General features: G+C 31.8%; 1 protein-coding gene across 2 annotated transcripts in view; it reads left to right on the forward strand.

Annotated features, from left to right (window-relative positions):
* Positions 1 to 3138: 3138 nt before the first annotated feature.
* LOC134705164 (uncharacterized) overlaps positions 3139 to 22837 on the forward strand; it is a 32114-nt gene continuing 12415 nt past the window's right edge. For both annotated transcript variants that reach the window (XM_063563917.1, XM_063563916.1), the window contains exons 1-12: positions 3139 to 3231; positions 6924 to 7053; positions 11545 to 11616; positions 12139 to 12304; positions 12547 to 12641; positions 13560 to 13634; positions 14382 to 14445; positions 15505 to 15755; positions 18315 to 18398; positions 19098 to 19218; positions 20425 to 20615; positions 22673 to 22746. In XM_063563917.1, the coding sequence (XP_063419987.1) occupies positions 3230 to 3231; positions 6924 to 7053; positions 11545 to 11616; positions 12139 to 12304; positions 12547 to 12641; positions 13560 to 13634; positions 14382 to 14445; positions 15505 to 15755; positions 18315 to 18398; positions 19098 to 19218; positions 20425 to 20615; positions 22673 to 22746 (1325 nt within the window). In that variant the 5' untranslated portion in view covers positions 3139 to 3229. The remainder of the gene's footprint in view (positions 3232 to 6923; positions 7054 to 11544; positions 11617 to 12138; positions 12305 to 12546; positions 12642 to 13559; positions 13635 to 14381; positions 14446 to 15504; positions 15756 to 18314; positions 18399 to 19097; positions 19219 to 20424; positions 20616 to 22672; positions 22747 to 22837) is intronic.

Raw genomic sequence — 22837 nt, forward strand, 5'->3', positions numbered from 1 at the left:
CAAAATGACACAAACATTAACAACTATATGTCACCATACACCCTTCAACAATGAGCAAAGCCCATACCGCTATAAAGGCCCCATTAAGACAATGTAAAACAATTCAAACAAGAAAACCAACGACCTATTTATGTAAAAAATATACTTTTTATATATATAAAAAAAACAGCGAATTTGCAAATAAACCTTCCTACTTACCTACACGGTTGGTAGTAGTCAAGTTTTGAAAAATGGTCTTTTTGATCTGATCACGATTGAAATATTCTGAACAATGTCTGTAGATAATTTTCATGCGATAATTTCAGTTCTGTTCAGATTTTTCTCTTGCAGTCTATTTCGATATTATTTTCCACTGCTACGGATAATAGTTTTTTTTTGTGAAGCAATTGTTTATTTTATTATGCAATTGCAACAATGTGTAAATATGAATTACACATTACAATTTGAAAAAGATGTAATATTTAGATTTATACAGAGAAGTGCTAGAGCAGTAATGACGCTATCACAGATGGAAATTTCTGAATATTAAGTGAAATGTGGGATAATTTTAATATTCATGAGTAAAAATTAATCAAGTATTAAAATTTTTAGCAAAATACAAATTACATGTACGTTTATATGCCGATTTTGTCTAAACCACAAAATTAAATATCCATGAAAGTAAAATTTAAAACAATACGTTGGTGAAAAAAAATGAATTGATAGTAGATACTTTTGAGAAGGAGTGAAGAAAGAATTACAACTAAAAAGAATAACAGTTGTAATTGTTTTTTTTGTTCTTCAAAAATATTTGAGGAAAACTTACACTTATGTCCTATTCCAGGTTTGAGATGAGTGTTGTGTCATAGATAAATGAACATTAAGAAAAGTTTAACATCAAAGCCTGTCCCCACAAGGTCAGGCTTAGACAAAATTCAATGCAAACATGTATCGTTGAAAGCTGAGTTTTAGGTGACACAAATTAAGATAGCTAAATAACGCTTACAAATACAATAGACACAATATATCTAGATGGCTATAGTTCTCAAACATTGGAGATATGTGACACCCGAAATTATCCAATGTGAAGATAACCTTGGGATGAATAAGACTTCTGTCAAAATACTTTAATTTTAATTGGATGAATTGTGTGTTTTTAAAGATAAAATGGTAGTATACATATGTTGCCCGTCACCTTTGTACTTATTTGGTTTTAAAACTATTTTGATCTGAGCGTCACTGACAATGAGTCTTATGTAGACAAAAGGCGTGTCTGGCGTATTAAATAAAACATCATAGATACCAGGACTAAATTTTGTATATACGCCAGACGCGCTTTTCGTCTACAAAAGACTCGTCAGTGACGCTCAAACTAAAAAAAGTTGAAAAGGCCAAATGAAGTACGAAGTTGAAGAGCATTAAGAACCAACATTCCTAAAAGTCTTGCCAATTAAATTATAATCCTGGTACCTTTGATAACTATAAAATATACGATCTAACAATTCAAATATAAATAAAGTTAACAACAGTTACTGGTAAAAATACCCCGAGAAATCGGATTGAAACCTACCGAAATATCACAAAGTTCAAACAGAATGACACCTGTTGCGTCGACAGGTTATGTTTCCTAAGACATGCTTTGCATGAATCATACGCCACACGATTCCAATATCACTAGAGATTAAGAAATAGACCATATCAAACCCGGGGACATTGAAACACCGGTATTTGTGGCAGTTTACACATAAACCGTACAAATTATGTCAGCACTAACCTAATGTAATATAGGATTTGAATGTTAAAACAAAACAAATACGAAAAATTATCACAATAGAGATTCAGAAATGCAGGAAATAGAGCTGTCAAGAGCTGAAAAGCAGAATACCACCATCTGTAAGTAATAATTTCTTCTGTGAAACCAATGACCGTCAGGAAAGTCTGAATGGGTAAGAGCAGTGACGCTGGAGAGAAAGCTGACAGCTTGTAACAGACCGGTTTTGACACTCATGATCAGCTACCCTAAGTGTGATTGATGTTAAAGGACAAACAACAGAAAGAGCTATTACTCAGAATGATGAAGTATACACACAGAATCTCTTGAGAGGGGAGGATGAGAGGCTCAAACAAACAGATCAAACGGCAATGACTTTGAAACAAAAACCGACAAACGATACAGATGGTGCAAACAAAACTGAGTGAAGAGAAAGAAGAAGTTAAATGACATTGTGGATAAATCTGCAAATCTGTTAAAGAAAAAAGGATGAATATCTGTTTTTTAACATTGCCATATAAGCGGAGGTTTTGTCAGCCATAAAATCAGGTTAAAACAATATAAACGAGTAAATATTATCGTTGATATTTACTCGTTTATATTGTCGATGGTTAAATATACAACAATTTTTCAAATTTACACCAATAAGCAATACACATGTGAATTGTTATACGTTTTTCCATTGCGTCATCGGTGTCTGCCTGAGTCTTATGACATGTCATCTTGTTTTGAATAAATATAACTTTTGTAAGTTCAATACAAGTAGTTGATAGACGCCTATGTCATTAATATTTGGCCTTTCTCATTAGCAATTATACCACATATTATTTTTAAAACAAGCACACTATATTTTGCTCCGACGGGATGTTATGATCCCTTTCCTTATCATAAATAAATAAACTCATCATATATACCAATACTAAATTTTATATATACGCCAGACGCGCGTTTCGTCTACAAAAGACTATCAAAAACAGTCAAGATTTCCACGGACATTTTCTATCATATATTTCTTTTTGTCATGACAAGACCTTTGGTTAACTAAAATTGCCCTTTTTCAGAATGACATCAAAACAAGGAGATGTGACTATTTATTTTGTGTAGGCACATTCGCGATTAAACTCGTTCTATACAGTCTGAAAAAAAAGAATTAAGACAAATACTTTTAACTCTCATATCACATTAGAATACAGCATTTTAATTAATGCCTGAAATTGCAATGCATTGTGCATTTGTATGCACACTTTTATTTTACATTCTATAGTTGATAAAAAAAAAACCAATTAGCCTTTAGAATTGAAAGTATAATGGTAAGCATTATCTTACAAGGTCAATGAATTGGCAAATTTCATCTTAATGAATATAATATAAAATGTTATTATTCCACAAGGATAAGGTGATAGATAAGAAATTCATTCAACACAATGGTAGAATGATCGTGACTTATGTATTAAAGTTGGACGTGGATTATACCCAAGCATGTAAGTCATTTACCTATAGTTCTCAATACAATATTGCGGATCTTATATTGCACATCACAATTGCAATCACTTTTATGATAATGATGGTTTCGTTGTATCAAATAATAAATTATTTTAAGCACTACTTTCGTAACTGATTAGTGACGGTTTGTGTAATTGCTTTTAATTTTTTTTAAATATGAAAATATAGTTGCCATACCTTACAGTAATTTTATGGCAAGAGAAATGATTGAAAGTGAGATGAATAAGGACACAGATTCGAACGCGCACAATTAATGAAGTATTTTATTTTATTCTCGTGGGTTTTTGTCTGATGCTTGGTCCGTTTCTGTGTGTGTTACATTTCAATGTGTTGTCGTTGTTCTCCTCTTATATATAATGCGTTTCCCTCGGTTTTTGTTTGTTACCCCGATTTTGTTTTTTTGTCCATGGATTTATGAGTTTTGAACAGTGGTATACTACTGTTGCCTTTATTTATTTTGTGTAAACACGACCTTTAAAGTGCTACAAATTGGCAACCTTTTTATTCAAAATGTTGCATTAGAGATTTGCTTCTACTTTTCTAACAAAGTGTACGAATGCTTAAAAAAACTTGAATATTCTTCTTATAAAAAACATTGCATAGTTTTTTTCAATACCGATGATTTAATAGTGCATTAAAAAAAATGTATTCATGTTCAGCCTTCATGTGACACAACAAAAGTATAATTTAAATGGAATCTAAATTTTGTCTATGTCTGCAAGGAAAATTTTTTTCAACTTTGGATTTCTAATCATCTTTACTTTTGTTTCCTCGAATCATCAATCCTTTACATGTTTAATATTTTAGATTTTATTTTCTATTAAAAAAAACACAACACCTCGATAGCCCCGGGGCGGTTTGTTTGCTTTGTTTGCGATATTCATTTTTTTTTTTTATCTTTCTATGAGAAGCTAAGACAAGCATTTAACGATATTAAAGAGCAAGATTTGCCAGCCAAGATTCACAATATTGTCATTGAGTAGGAAGAGTGTCATGTAGTTCTATGACCTGTTATCATGTGATATTAAACGTTGTGAGACGCCTCCGAGCTTCGGTCTACTTAAATAATTGTTTTATTTAAATATGTATCAAACTAACAGTATGCTTGCTATATTTACAACTAGACGTTAAACCATTATCTATCTGTTCATCTATTTTGAAATGTACTCATGATACTGTTACAATTGAAATATATATAACTGAAGCAAAAAAGCATTAGCGAAGAAAAAAAATTTCCTTGATCAATAATCTTCGGGAGAAATGATAACTGTGTCAGTAAACAATGATTAGGATGCCTAAGTAGGTGCCACACGTTAGGTTTGGTACAAATGGAATCCAAACCTTTTTTATTTGTGTTTATATGAAACGTTACTTCTTAAATATATTTTGGGATCACTCGGTTCCTCTCGCGCATGTTACACAATTTCTGGCAGTACTTTTAATCGTTTTAGTCAATGTCGTTTTTAAACCTTGACGCCATGAACAATATTTTGTGGACACTGCATGCTGGCAGCTAAACCTTTCGTTGCCTTTGTAAGCCCTGATTTGCGTAAGGGGGGATAACAAATAAGAAATTCACGAACTTATATTAGGAGCGTATAAATCGATTACAATATTTATGTGCACGACTAAATGTTTTGTAACTGATTATTTTTGTGTCCAGTACAAATCCTTGCTAATATATAACTGCATACCAGTGTATCCTCTTAACCATTTTTTGATTCTAGCGTCACAGATGAGACTTATGTAGACGAAAAACGCGTCTGGTGTAAATATAAATTTTTAATTCGAGTATCTATAAGGAGTTTATTTGCAACCACTGGGTCGGTGCCAGTGCTGGTGGAGACTTATTTCTCCGAGGGTATCACCAGCCCAGTAGTCAGCACCTCTGTGTTGACTTGAGTTATCATCGATATGTTAATAATTATAAATAAACTGTCAACAAAACTTTGAAAAACTAAGGTTTTCTACCTCAGGAATAGATTACCTTAACTGTATTTAGTAAAACTTTTAGGAATTTTTGGTCCTCAATGCTCTTCAACTTCGAATTTTATTCGGCCTTTAAACATTTTTTTATTCAAGCGTCACTGATGAGTCTTGTTTAGACGAAACGCGCGTCTGGCGTAAATATAAAATTTTAATCTTGGTATCTATAATGAGTTTATATGATACCCTACAATTAAAAACATAAAAAAATACGATATTAAGTTTTGCTAATATTTTCCCAAACTCCAATATATATGTGTTCGTACATTTGATAAAATGTTTTAAAAGTTAAAAGAGGGACGAAAGATACCAAAGGAACAGTCAAACTCATAAATCTAAAACAAACTGACAACGCCATGGCTAAAAATGAAAAAGGCAAACAGAAAAAACATTAGTACACATGACACAACATAGAAAACTAAAGAATAAACAACAAAACTGATTTGAAAACGTCTTCAACTCGCTTAATGGACTTAAATGTTTAAAATTTTCAAACCTTGGCTTCGTTTATTTTATCGTAATTCTGCCGTCCTTGACTGATATCATACTTTCAACTTGGCACACATAACTTTGAAATAATATGTCAAAACCAGATTTCATTCATTCATACTTGTACAAGGCTGAAATATAACAAGGACATTATGTTGTTAAGTCAAGAAGCAATCACCAAACAACATCATTATACAATATTCTTTGTTAACTTCCTTTAATGAAAACTCTTTACATGAACGACAATAACAGTGTTAATAATTTTGACAAGTATAAATGACTACGCCGATAATACAAATGCACTAAATTATAAATAGGGCGGTACTTGTAATTTGCTTAGTTGTTTTAATTTATTAATGTTTACAGTTTGTCTATGGAAGGGGGTTTGTTTAGTACGCTCACGCACTCAATTCAACCGTAAGTCTAGTGGTAACTGTTGGTTGTTGTATGCTACAACTGTTTTATGTTAACTGAAACCAGGCCCTTAGTTTTCTTGGGCCTACAAAGTTGTAGAAAATGCAACAGATTCGCTTTTAACATCAAATTCTTTAAGTATCAAAAAGGAGGAAATACAAAAAGCCAAACAACAAAAAAAGAAAAAATATTTCGATCTCGAGCAATGTCTAATAGTATGCATATACATGCAACAGTGGTAAGCCGCAGTTCATAAGTCACAAATCGATCAAGAGAATAAAATCCGGGTTACAAACTATATCATATTTGTTATTGGATTAGAATGTATTCAACTGATTTTGGCTGTATAGCATATAAGTAGTCATACTATAAAATACACATGCGTAACTTGTAATTGTCTAGCAGCATTGATTTTAATATTTAAAACTGAGGTAATAAAACGTGTAAACATATGAATCTTGGTTTAACCTCACTAATATTATGACAGGATTCCTATTTAATCAGTTAATTACCTTGGGTATTCATTTCTTCAATATTTATTAGCAGGTTACTGGTTAATATTTTTATATATGTCGTTTTTATACACATTGTTGTACCTTTTTAAGCTTATGATTTGTAATATTGGTCATTTTTTGTCAGAATTTATTAAATTACAATTAATATTTTAATTATAAAAAATAATTATTGTAAGCCCCACACCATAGATAACGTTAACTCTCCTATGTTCATTTAATAAGAATAAAATATGTTTCTATGATATGCAACTTCTCATTTATTTCAGGATGATTTACCTAGTTTTTATTACTGTAACATTAATTTCATCAGCTGCATGTGAAAAACTATGTTTATATTGTGACCATGTACCTATTCCCCAGGATTGTTCACGTGTTGTGGAATGTGGAGCCCATGAAGTAAGCAATGATCTAGATTTGTTATTATACATCTTCTTGGATAATATTCTTAAATGACGTTAGAAAAGTATATTTATCAGATTTTTCAAGATACTAGGATTACACAAAATAGCAATTTAACCTTCTCGAAAACAATTGACCCTTTTTCATGTTTTAAGAGTAGACTATTTTTGTTTTTTTACATCTATCTAAGTACTGCCTTTACTGTTTATTAGCAATGTTTACCATATACATTTCAGAATACTTTGATATTGTAATTTGAATCTTTTGTTCAATTGATAATGTTCAGTGGAAAATAATATAATAAATTCATAATTTAATAATTGCTGCATGTTGTCTACAAAAGTGTATAGCCACTGTACGGCAAGTATGATTGACGAGGGAACTGATCCAATGATTCGATATCTACGCGAAAACAACACGTTTTTCTCGAATGATCTTCATCAGGTAGCATCTGAACGCAGAGTTTTGAAAGTCAAAATTATTAAGTTTTTTTCATCATGAAATCAAAACAGTAATTTACAAACAAAACAAATAGTAATTATCCTATCTCTATACCAAATTATATTGTCCACTGAACAGATTTTATCATTGATCACATATATTTTACCAGCAACGGTTCTGAACCCGTGATAGAGTGTCACGCTAAAGAAATTTCGAAAACAAATGCTGGAAGTCATATCTAGGTAAACAAGCAAGGCAAAACATTATCAACATACTTATAGTCCATCAGCTAGTTCTCAAAAGCGCGCTAGTTAAGGAGTTTGTGTTACACCCCAGGGTACCGCGATTTTTTTTGAAAGAATTCAACTTCATTATCTTATTGATAAAATACAAGGTGTTAGACTAAAAAAAAAGTGTCCAAAAGAGGATTAAAAACGTCCCTTCCAATGGTCCCCTCATTTAGCAATCACGACCAAGTAATTTTTAATTAAAATTTTTGATATAAAGCGATTTAAAAAAAATAAAGTATAGGTTTAAACAACTAAAACAGATACAAAATGATCATATTAAATGTAACTCGGAAGATTTTTTCTTTAAAAAAAATGTTTTTTTTACATTACAAACAATCCGGTTTTTTGGGTTTAGATTAAGGCATATTTTCTCCTTTCATAAAGAAAATCGTTGTTCAATTACCCGTTTTAGTTAATTCAATTTGAGAATTAATCAAAGTGCAATGTTTAAATCATTTGCAGTATGTATATTATAGTCTAAAATATGAATTATTCAATAAAATATGTGTACGTGCAAATACTCGTGAAAAACCGGGAATCATCAAATTACCGTCTTTGATTCAGTATACAACATGTACAATGTATTCACACATAAGCATTATCAATTTGCAACTGAAAACAAACATTAAATTGTCGATTTATGATGTTTTTGTGAGGAAAAATATTTTATAAAGTAAATGTGTAACGAAATATTTATGAAAAAAATTCTAGTTAGGTAATTTTTTTGCGTTCAGAAAAGGTGCACTCTTTCGAACTCAATGAAGGTGTGCTTGAAAACATTTTGTGTTTAGCTATGTAGTGATTGACTTAAGATTGTTAAGTCATTCAATCGACAAACATCGCATTGAACGAACGTCAAATAGTCAGTTGTGGGATTAGGCAATACTTTTTACTTTCTTAGGTTTCTCAGAGATACAAAAAAATGGCTTAAAGATTTGGTAGGAATGGTTAACCCTGAAACATCCGCCCAAAAAGAACTCAGAAAAATTCGAATGAAGCGAGACGAAACTGATGTTTTGAAGTTGTTTCAGACACTGCAAAGTTGGCCAATTCCATTATAACATCTGAACAGTTATATGGCTTGTTCTCGAGTTCTATTGCTTCTTAGGAATTATTGTGCGACCTTCAAAACGCGTATGAAAAGGGAAAATTTGCTTCAGAAATTTTCATTACGGAACGGCTCATTCAAAAGACAAACGATATCTTCAAAACACTCAAAAGAAAATCATTGCTTACATTTTTAAAAAAGGAAATAAAAGGCAAGCAGTTAATGGCTGATAAGAACAACAAAACATTGAGAGCAGATGAAAAAAAATGTCGCCTGCTTGTCATAGCTCAGACAAGATAGTTGGTTATTCGATAGGTTCTCCACTTTGAATTAGGTCCTCTTTCAATGTCTTTTGCAAATTTTGATGGTACACATGTAATGAAAAATTAAAATCTGTCCTGAGTGGTCTTTTAGAAAAGACTCATTCCTTAGGAAAGCATGTGGATATTTGATGACATGGTAGTTATTTAAACCATTACTAGGATACCAAGCACTAGTTTCGATTTGGCAATTATATTCTTAAAAACCATCTTTTAGTTTCGAAAAGTTGTCCCGCATTGATTTTGTCACTGATTAGTATCCCACAATATTCATAGAAAATTAGAACGGCAGGTCATTGGGAGGGCAAATCATTACGATAAGTTCTAAACCATCACAATCGTGTTCTTAGGAATTGAAGAAACATTGTAAGTCTGACAGATACATCTTCCAAATGCAGATTGTTAAATGTGCAATCAATGTGTGCGAAAATTGGTGAGAATGTTTGTAGAAAACTGCCAGGATTTCACCCCAATACAGGTTGTGATTCAGTAAGTGTTTTGTCTGGTAAAGAAAAAAAGCAAAGCATTCGGCTTTTTGACACTTTATGTGGATTTTTCAGAAGGTCTATTCCATCTTGGTGAAACCTTTGAAGAGGTTGGCTAAGAGTTGTCAAAACACTTGAGAGGTTTTCGTGTTCTATATATGGCTACGCAATAAACAAATATCGATGAGTAAAGATCAGAACGTTTTAAAATGCAAAAGATGCAATGTTAAAGCACATTAAACAAGCCAACTTTCAGACGAAGATTTGTAAATCTGCTCTTAAACACAACACGCTCTGTTCCCAAACAACTATGGTTGGATTGTTTAGAACGCTTTGATCAGTATCAATTTGCTAGACCAACCACCAGCGTTAGATGCTTTGATAATTATGATATGCTGTTCATGTAAAGCTTGTTGTACCAAAAAAGATGTTCATGTGTTCAACAAGGTGTATCCATGCAGAACAGATAGCTGTATGTTAATGCTCGAAAACTTGTAGATATAAGCATTATCAAATCGTTAATATTGCTAACGATGACGACAAAGATGATGGAAATCATGATCATGATAATTCGGTAGATGCAGATGACCAAACTGACGATGATTATATGGATTGACCTTCTGCGTGACCTTAAAATGTGGTGATTCGGTTGTTAAATTTAAAAAAAAATAGAAATCTAGAAACCCTGACAGTTTTGTGTGTTTCAATATGCGAGTTATTCATGAATGTGATGTATAAATTTGTGACAGAATCGTGCATTTCTGGTTGCTTTTGTTTGTGTTTGTCGTTGATTCTATGTTTTTGTTTCTTACCTTTAATTTTTTTTTCAACAGCCTTTATATACATTGTACTTTTTGCTCTATGTTTCAATGTGAAAAAATATACCAGTTTATCAAGAAAATTAGTACGTATGCTTCTTTTCATTCAAAATCATGACTTTTGGAAATTACCCTCCCCCTTTTTTTCTTGGACCTCTACGATTTAAAAATTAATTATAAATTAGCCTTCGAATTAATAAGATATGATGTGTTCCATTTAATAAAAAGTATAGTACTGTATACTTGGTAATTTTTACATTTTTCTATAAATATGTGCAAAACAAAAATTTTGATATACCCTTAAATAAGTCCCCTTTTAACCCCTTTTGGACACTTTTTCAAAAGTCTAACACCTCTTAAAATATTCTTCCGATATTACTCTTTAAATTTATACAAAAAAATTGCGGTACCCTGGGGTGTAACACAGAACTTAATTTTTGCCCTACCAGCTGATGGACTATTATGAATATAAGAGACAAATAAAGTAGAATACAATAATGAATCTTATAGTATGAAGAAAGTACAATAAAAAAAATACTGAACTGAAAGGAAAATCAATTCGGAAAATCCATAATCACATGGCAAAATCAAATAACAAAAAATTATAACAAAAAAAAAAATGAAAAGATACAAAGTTGTCTTTCGTGAGGAAAATAACGGTTTTCCGATATGTGCCATTCCATTTCTGATGTGGTCATTTTTTATAAATTTCCTGAATATAAAACTTTGAATTTTCGAAAAACTAAGGATTTTCTTATCCCAGGAATAGATTTCCTTAGTCGTATTTGGCACAACTTTTTGGAATTTTTGATCCTCAATGCTCTTCAACTTCGTACTTGTTTGGCTTTATAAATATTTTGATATGAGCGTCACTGATGAGTCTTTAGTAGACGAAACGCGCGTCTGGCGTACTAAATTATAATTCTGGTACATTTGATAACTATATCAGTCAAAATGCTCATCATAAATACGAATAGATAATTCAGATATAAGTTAAGACTAAGATTAAACAGCAGATGAATCAAAACTTTACATTTTTATAAATTGATCTGCATTTAAGCTGACAGTGTACATAATATTTTACAGGATTGTTATGTAGAAAAATTTGTTACACCTGATGGATATAAATATTATTCTTTAGGATGTCGGGATATCGATGTAAGTTTTCACATTCATTCAAAAAATAATATATTACTTCCCTAGAAACGTTATCTTAGAATAACATGATCGCTGCCTTGAGCTGTACATTTTGGTCTAGAGCTATTGTAACTCCTGTGTAAACTCCTACTGAAGAGGAAGGTTTATTGGCTGTGGACTACATAGACAAGCTGCTAATTACATTCAGATTTGGGACGTTCATTTGGAGTTCATGTAGCAATAGTTTACACATTGCAAATCACTAAACTAAACAAGAAAACAAAATAAAAAATCGGATCAACATGGACTAACGAAGAGATATCTTTTGATTCTTCCAATAGAAATTGTATGCAAAATAAACATTGATACCAGCATGTGATATTTAGTTTTTATGGTCCGATTTATTCATTTGCACACAAACATTTTGTACTCAGAGATTAATATAATCTCAATATCAGATCGTATCATTTGTTTTCTGTGCACGTTTATGAATACTATCAAAGTTATATACTATAAAGTAACCATGCTTTATTCTCCACGTAGAAATGTTCTGGGGTATCGGCAATTGGTAAAAGGAGTTCCGGAAGCCTCGTGTTGAGGGACAATTTTCCTGTAGAAGAAGCCAACGACAATGGGGACACATCCTTTTGCCGTGCCTGCTGTAATGGAAAAGCTATCTGTAATGTTGACAATTTGTGTGGTTCACCAGGTGACTTACAACTTAAACCAAATATTAGATAAAAAAAAAACATGATATAGACAATTTATGAAGATTAAACAGTTCCACAAATCGATTAGATTATCTAACCTTCGAATAAAATTAGTAGTATATCTATTACAATACAAGGTAAGGGTTGTAATTCTATAAAGATAGACTGCTTTTAACACAAAACTCTAGACATTTCCATTCTACCCAAAGATACATACTTTAGTTTACTTTTATTCATACAGAACCAAACACATACGGCGGTCATATTTGTTTCCATTGTGCACAAGTGGAACATCCAGGAAAATGTAACCAGATAACTTTATGCGGCCAAGGTCAAGTATGTATTTTTATTCTATTTTCTTGTTCTTCCTTTGCCATACTTGTAAAATGTAACATCACAAAAGTACTGCACACTGAAGAAAATTCAAAACGGAAAGTCCCGAATCCAATGGCAAAATCAAAAGCTCAACGCATCAAACGGAGGGACAACAACTATCAACTTCTTGACTTTGTAATGGCATTTTCTCAAATGAAATTAAGTCTAGTGTTTTTTAATTTTTTTATTCCAACGTCTCTGATAAGAATTTTGTAGGCGAAATGAAAGTTTGTCTTACAATATTTTGATCTTGGTATCTATAATGAATTTATCAGTTTATCTACCTTATAAATTCTACTTTCGAATATATGTAAAGCATTTCCTTTTTGAATTTGTTTGTTTCTTACATATTACGTTTTACAATAACAATAACTGTTTAATAAAACGGAACATTTGGTGTTAGGAATAGTAAAGTTTTATTGAAAATTTACACTTTTTTTGCCATCATCACTTCGTTAACTGCACTGAAAACCCTGAATCAAATGATCAACGGTATCTTCGACTTGGATTGGCCACCTCATACTTACAACGTTTTGTTAACAATACTTACTTCTCATTTACTAAGTTTTATTCGTAATTGACCACACCAATATTGATACTATTGGCGCAAGGGTAAATTATCCTTCTTAAAACTCGAGTTCTTCATTAATTTACGCTGATATCTAAGTGAAAAAGCCGATTAAAAATTACACTAAAAAAAATGAAGTCGAATGAATAAAATAGATATAGTCCTATATGTTGAGGGCCACTGATGAGTTTTATGAAAACGAAACGACCGACGTCTTCTTGTGTTAAAAATTGTGTATCTCTAGATTTTGTTATACCATTATGAATGTACATACATGTATAAATTTGAATTGTTTTTCAACTCATTTGCAGTCTTGTAAAGTAGTCCAATACATCAACAGGTTTTCCAAGAGGCCGAATTACAGTTCGGGATGTGAAGAACGCGACGTAAGATTATACAGTCACCTATTTTGTTTTAACTGAAAAGAATTGATTGTAATTCAGAACGAACAAACAATCTGATGCTGCTTTATGTGAAATTAATTGTTTAGAAAGAAATTACTGATACAGCGGAATAGTATAACAAAGTCACACTGACTTCACAATTGTCATTGTCTCCATCTAATGAAGTTTTCTGAATTGGTCGTTTCTTTGAAATTGAAGGCTAAAGATACAAACTGAACATGTAAACGCACGTATGAATAAAGAATTTAAAGAGAATTTTCAGAACTAAAAAAGTATTCATAAAAATTTTAAATTGGTGAGGACCTACAAGTATAAAAAAGCAAAAGATTCAAAAACTTCATAGAAGGAGCAACATATAAGATTAAGATTTTTTTATTAAGCTTATACTATATTGTACTGCTTGCAAACACAGCCATACCTTCCAAGGATTGCGTTCAATTTAGCATTAGAATACATTTAGAAGATATTTATCTTCCATTTATAGTACAATAAAAATGAGATTGGAAATAAGGAATGTATCAAAGAGAAAACAACACGACCAAAGGGCAGATAACAGCCACAAACTATCGACAAACCCACAAACTATCATCTTTTTCGAATGATTTGAAATACAAACATTATAATATTAAACATAACTAAAAAGAAAACCCTACTGAGGGTAATGGCGATATAGTGTTTTTATCCATAATACATTCACCTGACAAAAATAGCAGTATTGTATTTTTTCAGGAGTGTAACTTACTAAATGACAGCACAGAATGTTGCGATTCAGATTTCTGTAATGATAATCTACGTACGTTTTCTTTTCTTTTATATATAATATTAGATGAACACAAATAATCAAACAAATCGAATATTAGTACATATAAGTCATCGTATGGTCTTTCATAATAATATATAAAATAATAATCACCCGTATGAGGCCCTGAAGTTAAAAACGATAAACAAGTAAGACCTGATTTATTAAAAAAAACATTGTAATATCTGTGTCATTTTGGTCTCTTGTGGACAGTTATCTCATTGGCAATCACACCACATCTTCTTTTTTATACGAAGCAATTGACTTTTAGCCTTCATACTTGGAACAGCCATAGTTTTGAATGTGTGTGGTTCATTTTTTTGTGAGTGCTCATTCTACCCCTAAATCCTTACCAATATACAAACAAAAGACAGAAAGAGCCAATCTGTGAATAAATACTTTTACAGTACATTTGCAGTTAAAAAATGTCTATTGACTTTTTATGTTTATGTTTGTACATACGAATCGTTTATGTTCAATACCGGTTACCATTTATGTAGCGATCACATTTTATTATAACATAACATGTAAAACGTTAAAAAAGATATAAAACACCTGTTGGTGACCTTCTGCTGTTTTTTTTTCTTTGGTTGGGTTGTTGTCTCTTTGACACATTCCCCATTTCCATTCTTAATTTTATAGCTGAAATATCTTTTAAAAAGACTAAAATCGCTTAGTGTATTGCTTGTCTTAAGAAATGGCCAGATTTAAGAATTGAAAATGACACATCATAAACGGCATGCATCGACGCCATTTTCTACATTATCTTTCATAACAATCGTTTAAAACCAAATATTTGAAAGCAAAATATGTAAAAAAAAAATAAAAAATAAGACAGTTTAAGCACTATTGAAACATCTTATAAATCTGTATTATTCAAATCCAAAATTAGATTACTGTTTTTTCTTCTTTGGAATTTGTTTAACTCAGTAGAGGTTCCAGGGGGTTTTATTAGGTAGGGGGTGTTGGGTTTTTTTTTATTATCTCTTTGCCCTTTTTGAAACTGATCTGATTGAAGTATCTATAATCTTAATATTATGGTTTTCATTTTAGCTTGCAAAGTAAGACTGAACGATAATCCAGTTCTAAGTATACCATATGTAAACCAAGATCGAGATGTGAAATTTAACTGTACATTTAGAAGTTCAACATCTAGGATAGACGTTGTGTACAATGTGTCATGGACTGTAGATGGTCACCCTTTGAAGAACAGAAATGGAATTGATGAATTTACTGTATTAAGTTCATACGAGCACGTTGCTATTTTAGATGCATACAATCTTAATGGAAACCTTAATAAAATGGTATATTATCACATCATAAAACCTTATAAAAACTTTTTACACAACCATGCATCGTGAAGGTGTTATACCACCAAATCATAGTATGTCAGATCTTTCGATTGTAGTATAAATTTGCTGTGTCCAAACCTATATATTGGGTGTTTCAAAGCATGATTTATGTTTTATTTTGTTTCTATAGAATATTTTGGAAGCTTAGGGTAACATGGTTTCTAAAACTTGAACATAAAAGGTAAAAGGTAAAAAAAAAGAGATGAATATTAAATTGGTTAACTTCCAGTGAAGGTTATTTTCTCATATGCAATGAAATATGATATGAAATTTTGTCTACACATTTTGTATTCATGACAAGTATTTCTACATACGAAACAAAGATAAATTCTGCATTTTTTGTGCAAAAGGTAGTATTACATCAAAACGAACGAAACGTTAATATTATATGTTTGCTTTTTTTTTTATATTTTTCCTGTTGACCAAACTTCGAGTTATTTTTAACTACGGATTTTCTCATTCCAGGAACAGATTACCTAAGCTATATTTGACACATCTTTTTGGAATTTTGGGTCTTCAATGCTGTTCGACCTTGTACTTGTTTGGTTTCATAACTGTTTTTATCTGATCGTCACTGATGAGTCTTATGTAGACGAAACGCGCGTCTGGCGTATTAAATCATAACCCTGGTACCTTTGATTAATAATTATAAGCCTGCTACCTTTGATAACTATTAGAAATGTACTTTTATATTGTTTATTTTGTATTTCTCGAACTTGAATGTTCTTTCATTTATTTGTACTGTAACCCTGTCACGTAATGTTATCATTTTAGTGTTAATTTAACATTGTCATAAAAGCACGGATAGGGCTAGCCACAAAACCAGGTTCAACCCACCATTTAGTCTAAAACAAAATCCTGTACCAAGTTAGGTAAATGGTAATTGTTATCTTAGAGTTCGTTTCATTGTGTGTTGCATTGTCGTTTTTTGTTGAACTTCAATGTTTTTGTTGTTTCGTTGTTTTACTCTTGTGGTTGATCCTCGGTTTTTGTTTGTGGCCTGAATTTTTTCTCTCATTCGATTTGTGACTTTCGAGCAGCAGTATACTACTGTTGCATTTATTTGTACCGAACGTGTGATATGAACACATCCACGTCACTGAGACAGTCACTAAGCGATAGAAACTACTTTTACTTTCAATAAGGAGTCAACACGTTTTTCTCAAAGGCGGCAGGTGGTTTAAAGTTTGCATTAAAAGGCTCGCGGGTATAAGATTTTCAGAAAAAAATTAAACATTAATTTTTCATAACAAATTTTATTTATTACCTTGAGTAGTTGTTACTTCATCATATGGTACAAAAATCATTCCAAAAAATCAATTTGTGTTGGCTCCAGGTGACTTTTAAAATGTAGATATCATTGAAAAAGCTCCAAATTATCTCCTTTTGGTGCAAAAATGCCATTTTTTTTATTGGTATTAAAATTGTGATATCCTTTTTTAAGTGATCGGGGACCTATATTTTTATTGTTGTTTTCGAATAAGCAGTATAAAAAATAAATAATTGTAAAATTTAAGCGATTTCTGTATTTTAATTTTTCTTGTATTTCGATATTACCGCTTTTTCTTCTACTTGTTCAACAGAACAAAGGATATTAACAAAAGTGTATGCTTCTTTAAGGCAGATTGTGAGCGGAATCTTTTTTTTTTTTTTTTTTTTTAAGTTTAAGATACAGTTCATTTAAAGAAAAATATATAGAAAAGTCCTATTTTTAAAAAGCAAAATGGATTTAGACCCGCGAGCCCCCTTAAGTACCACAATATGAATATTTAACCAACACTATCAGAGATCTACCATGAACTCCACATCTTGACAAAATTTATTGACGTATTGTAAAACACTACCACTTACGAGTTTCCTGATTTGCACATATATTCTAGATAAGGTTTAAAAATATTGGCGAGATTTCAACCTATTTGAAAATAGATTGGTGGAATTTCAAATGGAAGTTATCAGATATACAAAAACAATCAAGGTTCTGTAACCAATGTGATTGATACTATATTATATAGGTTTATTGCATGAATATTGTGGAATATTGTCCGAGTAGAATTTTATATAACACGCGCTTGCGAGTGCAATATATGATCTACGAGGGCCAATGCTACCCAATATTCATGCAATAACCCTTTTATTGTAAAGCAATATAATATTTAAAAGTAAAACTTGGTTTAAACTAAGATTTTGTCGTTGAAGACGTCATAAAATTTGACGATTTATTGCACTATTTCAATATTAGAATTTATTGAAAGATTACTTTTGGTTACTTTCTAAGGGAAATATTATATGTCTATTCAATAATATTAATTATTGAAACCTATAAAGGGGGGACGAAAGATACCAAAGTGACAGTCAAACTCATACATTTTAAAATAAACTGAAAATGCCATGGCTAAAAATGAAAAAGACAAGCAGACAAACAATAGTACACATGACAAAACATAGAATAAACAACACGAACCCCACCAAAAACTATAATTAATCACTTTATTATCAATTATCTAATTTCAGCTCCGGTGTAAAGTTGAACCACAGTGTAGTATTGGTGATCCATTACCTGGATCACACAGTAATGGTTACTGGGTAGGAATAAAGGTAAATATTGACAAATATTTAGTTAATTAATTAATCTTGCTTGCTTAACTACAGGTTGCAAATATGATGCGACATTTATAACGACTGGGCATTTCTATTTCTGTTAATAAAATAAATGCCTTTGATAGGAATGGAAGAAAGCTGTAAACAATATGACAATATTTGATTAGATAATCCTACGTTTGAACTGTATGAAGTGTAGAGATAATGGGAGTAGAAAATTAGCATGAAAAGAAATTAACACTAAAACGAAAAAAATATTTCATATAGTTAAAGTGATTTATCTGCATAAAGGGTTTACAAATATTACTCAAGAAATAAGTGATGCATGCCATACTTTAATTATTGTAGTTTTACATGAGAAGGCATTTATATTCGTGATTATCTTGGAGGGTGTTGTTAATAATTTGTGTCTGTTTAGTTAACGCATCAATGTAAATATATATAACGGAATTTGATGAGACTGTTATCAAAGTGAGAGAGTTAGCGCTTTAAAACCAGGTTTAATCCACCATTTTCAACATTTGAAAATGCCTGTACCAAGTCAGGAATATGACAGTTCTTGTCCATATGTTTTTGATGCGTTTTGTTATTTGATTTTGCCATGTGATGATGGACTTTCCGAATTGATTTTTCTTTAAGTTCAGTATTTTTGTGATTTTACTTTTTACTCATTTCAATCATCGTTTGCTTCTGTAGATATCCCCACAAAGAATATCTCATACAGTAGAACAGAATATAACACTGGTATCAACATTACCAGTAATCAGTAGTGATGGGCTGCATATACTACATGTTGGTCCACAGATAGAGGGTACAGGTATTAGTAATTGCAAGATAACGTGTCAGAAATTCGTCACATTGAAAAGAGATGAACATATTTAAGCCCCTGGAATAGCAGTAGAACAGTACAAAAAATACAAAAAAGATATCTAAAGATGAACAAAGGCCCTGCAACAACAGACATATGTCTATGTATTATGCCGGTCTCTTAATCACTCGGGATTTAATAAAGAGATGTCAATCAATATATTTAACCAAATGCCTTGCCCTTAAAAAGAATAATTTGACTATAATAGAAACAACTAATGACTAGGTGACTGTTTTGGAACCAGCAATTTAAATGATGCGGAGTAAAAGATTCCTCAACACATATACATGGCCTTTGATCCCTAGCACAAGATGTATTTTGTTCACATCAGACTGATCAGTGGCACTTGGTTTTAAAAAAAAAAAGTTGAAGGCAAATTCATTAATAAGTCGAAGACCATTGCAACTTCATGTAAAGGGAAGACACTTTTGTTTCCAGTTCTCTTTGTAGCTTTAGCGTATAAAATGTTTGGTAAATTCAATAAGACGTCATATTTGTTAAAAAGAAAATAGAGCGGAGTTGCCATTTTAACAATTTGACAGACCTATGAGAGACACGATGACAAATAGCAGCTTTAATAATTTTTACGGCCTAGAAATAGTGAATATAAAAAAAGGCAACAGTAGTATACCGCTGTTCAAAACTCATAAATCCATGGACAAAAAACAAAATCGGGGTAACAAACCAAAACCGAGGGAAACGCGTTAAAAATAAGAGGAGAACAACGACACAACACCGAAACGCAACACACACAGAGACGGACCAAGCATCAGACAAAACACCACGAGAATAACAAATATAACATGAAAACCAAATAAATGATTTTGGGATAGACAAGTACCGTGCCACGTCGTATCTCAATATCTCAAAAATAAGAGAAAACACAAACGACTCAACGTTAAAATGCAACACACACAGAAACGAACAATAATATAACAATGGTCATCTTCCTGACTTGGTACAGGACACTTTTAAAGGGGAATAAAAGTGGTGGGTTGAAATTGAGAATGGAGTAGCCGAAGCCCACTAGTATAAACTGTGTCTGACACAAACATGCTGTCTACAATAAAATTCAAAAGCTAGATAAATAAGTAAAAGAATTAAAAACGAAATTTCCGCTGCTGAATATAAAACTAGTTATCTTTTCTGTTTCAGGTCAGAATTTAACAGAGTGTAATTACACTTTTGAATTTGATCCGTTTACAAGAAAGTACACAAGTACGATACCTGTTCATATCAAGCCTCACTCATTTTACCAGAGTTCTGACAAGTTATTCTTTAGACAACTGAAGGATTTAAATTTTCCAATATTTCAGAACTACAATTTGCCAATTGTTCAGATAGGTGTGAGTTTTTATTTACATTGACAATAATACATTTGAGAAAAATTTCAATTCACAAAAGACAAAATGCATACACTTATTCGTCTTTAAAACAATTAACGTTTTACATAACCTTAACAGAAGTATTTAACATAACAGATCATCATTTAAAAACAGCAATATTAAAGAACAAACTTTACTGTATTTTGTCCCCGTAGGGGATAATCCATACTTTTGTTTACATTCATCACAGAACTGACTGTTTGTCGTTGAATTCTAGTATTAGATGAAATTTGAAACAAAATTTACCAAAAAGTTAAACCTGCACTCTTACAGATATTTGAAAAACATATTAAATAAAAATACCAGGAGTAGGTCTAGTAAGACCCCTTTTTGGCCCCAAAATATAGCAGTTTAACAAAATTGTTAAAATGTAAAGCCTCGGTTTCACCTTAACGGAAAGCTCCAACGGATGCCTAACGGATAACCTTTTCAATCCGTTCATGTCCGTTAGACGTCCGTTCTTATTCGTTAGACGTCCGTCCATATCCGTTGCATGTCCGTTTAGCGTACGTTTTATCCGTCGACGTCCGTTCTGTCCGGTGGAAATTTTTAAGCATGTTCAAGACTTTGAAAAGACGTCCAACGGATGAAATTTTCGTTGAATGTTCGATAGACGTCCGTTTTGTACGGTACTCGTCCGTTTCGTTTCTGTTTCGTATCCGTTTGATGTCTGGCAGATAAATTCACCAACGAACGTCTATCGGATGAAACGGATGTTGAACGAATGTGAGACGGACTTTTACCGGACATATAACGGATAAAACAGTTGATGAACGGATCTGAACCAAAAAAATGCCAATTGAAAATTTCGTGTCAGCTATTGTAAATTAGATGTTTTTAAGGTTTATCAAGTCTTATTCTTCATAATCGATCTTAGAGTAAGAGCATGTCTTCACAATCAAGCGTGTCTTATTCAGGCCAGACACTGCCCTTAAGCGGTATTTTTATGAACAAACCAAAACCAGTAAAATAGAAACGCGATGTATATTTATTATTATTGTCACCTTTAATTTTTCCGTATATCTTGTTCATCCGTTTTATCCGGTTCGCTTCTCTTAGGTGGTCGTTTTATGCGGTACTCGTCCGTTGGATGAACGTTCAACATCCGTTCTGTCCGGTACTTTTCCGTTTCTCGTACATTGCATATCCGGTGTGTGTCCGTTATGCATTTGTTACGCGTCCGTTTTACTTGGTCAGTACATAACCGGACTACAAACGGATAACAATTTTGTCAACGGACAACTTTTATTTTCATTCGTTGGGCGTCCATTCGTGCTATCCGGTAAGGTGTGACCAAGACTTAAACTTTTAGTTATTTATTGGATAGTAAAATGCTTATGCTACATAAATATGGGCTTTTTTGACAATACAATGCACATATATCGGGTACTAGCACCATTAAGTCATTCTAAATTACTGACATTTTCACAATTCTAGCATTTTAGTTAAATTTTATACGGTTTCCGTGTAAAACGAAAGTGACTGCATTCGTGTTCATCCTTATTATTGAAATGTTAGTTGTATTTGATGATTATACATAACACGTATAAAGGTTGAGGATGGACACGGATGTCACTTTCATTTTTTGACAAAAACCATCTGAAAGTGACATTTTTCTGCATATTTGGTATATTTTTCATATTTGAGCCTGAATCGGATAGTTTTTAATGACTAAATTAGTTAAAATATTTCACTTAAAGTATTTAAATCAAATGAAATAGACACCTAAGTGTTTAAAAAGAGGTCAAAATCTTTCGTCAGATGAACCTAAAAGTTAAGGTCAAAATCGGGGACCGGACCAACTACTTTGTACACGCGTTTCGTCATCACAAGACTCATTTCTAACGATTGAATCATATTTTTTGTTAAAAAGGCCAAATAAAGTACGAAGTTAAAAATCATTAAGAGCCTTAATTTTTGAAAGGTTTTGAAAAATTCAACTTATATTTGACAGATACTAGAAATAACATGTATTATATCATCTATGAATATTAATTTGAACTTTTGCCTTTTCGTAGAGCTACATTTCCAGCCATGATGTATCCCATAGGTGTGAACTTACGGAAGGACATGTAAAAGTGTTTGACAACTCGTAAGCATTTACTTACCATTTTAAGAATATTGTAGATTATTTTTATATGAAGAGAGATATCATAAAGTCTTTGCAAATACGCCGTTTTATA

The sequence above is a fragment of the Mytilus trossulus genome, chromosome 2 (genome assembly GCF_036588685.1).
Source record: "Mytilus trossulus isolate FHL-02 chromosome 2, PNRI_Mtr1.1.1.hap1, whole genome shotgun sequence".
Classification (NCBI taxonomy): Eukaryota; Metazoa; Mollusca; class Bivalvia; order Mytilida; family Mytilidae; genus Mytilus; species Mytilus trossulus.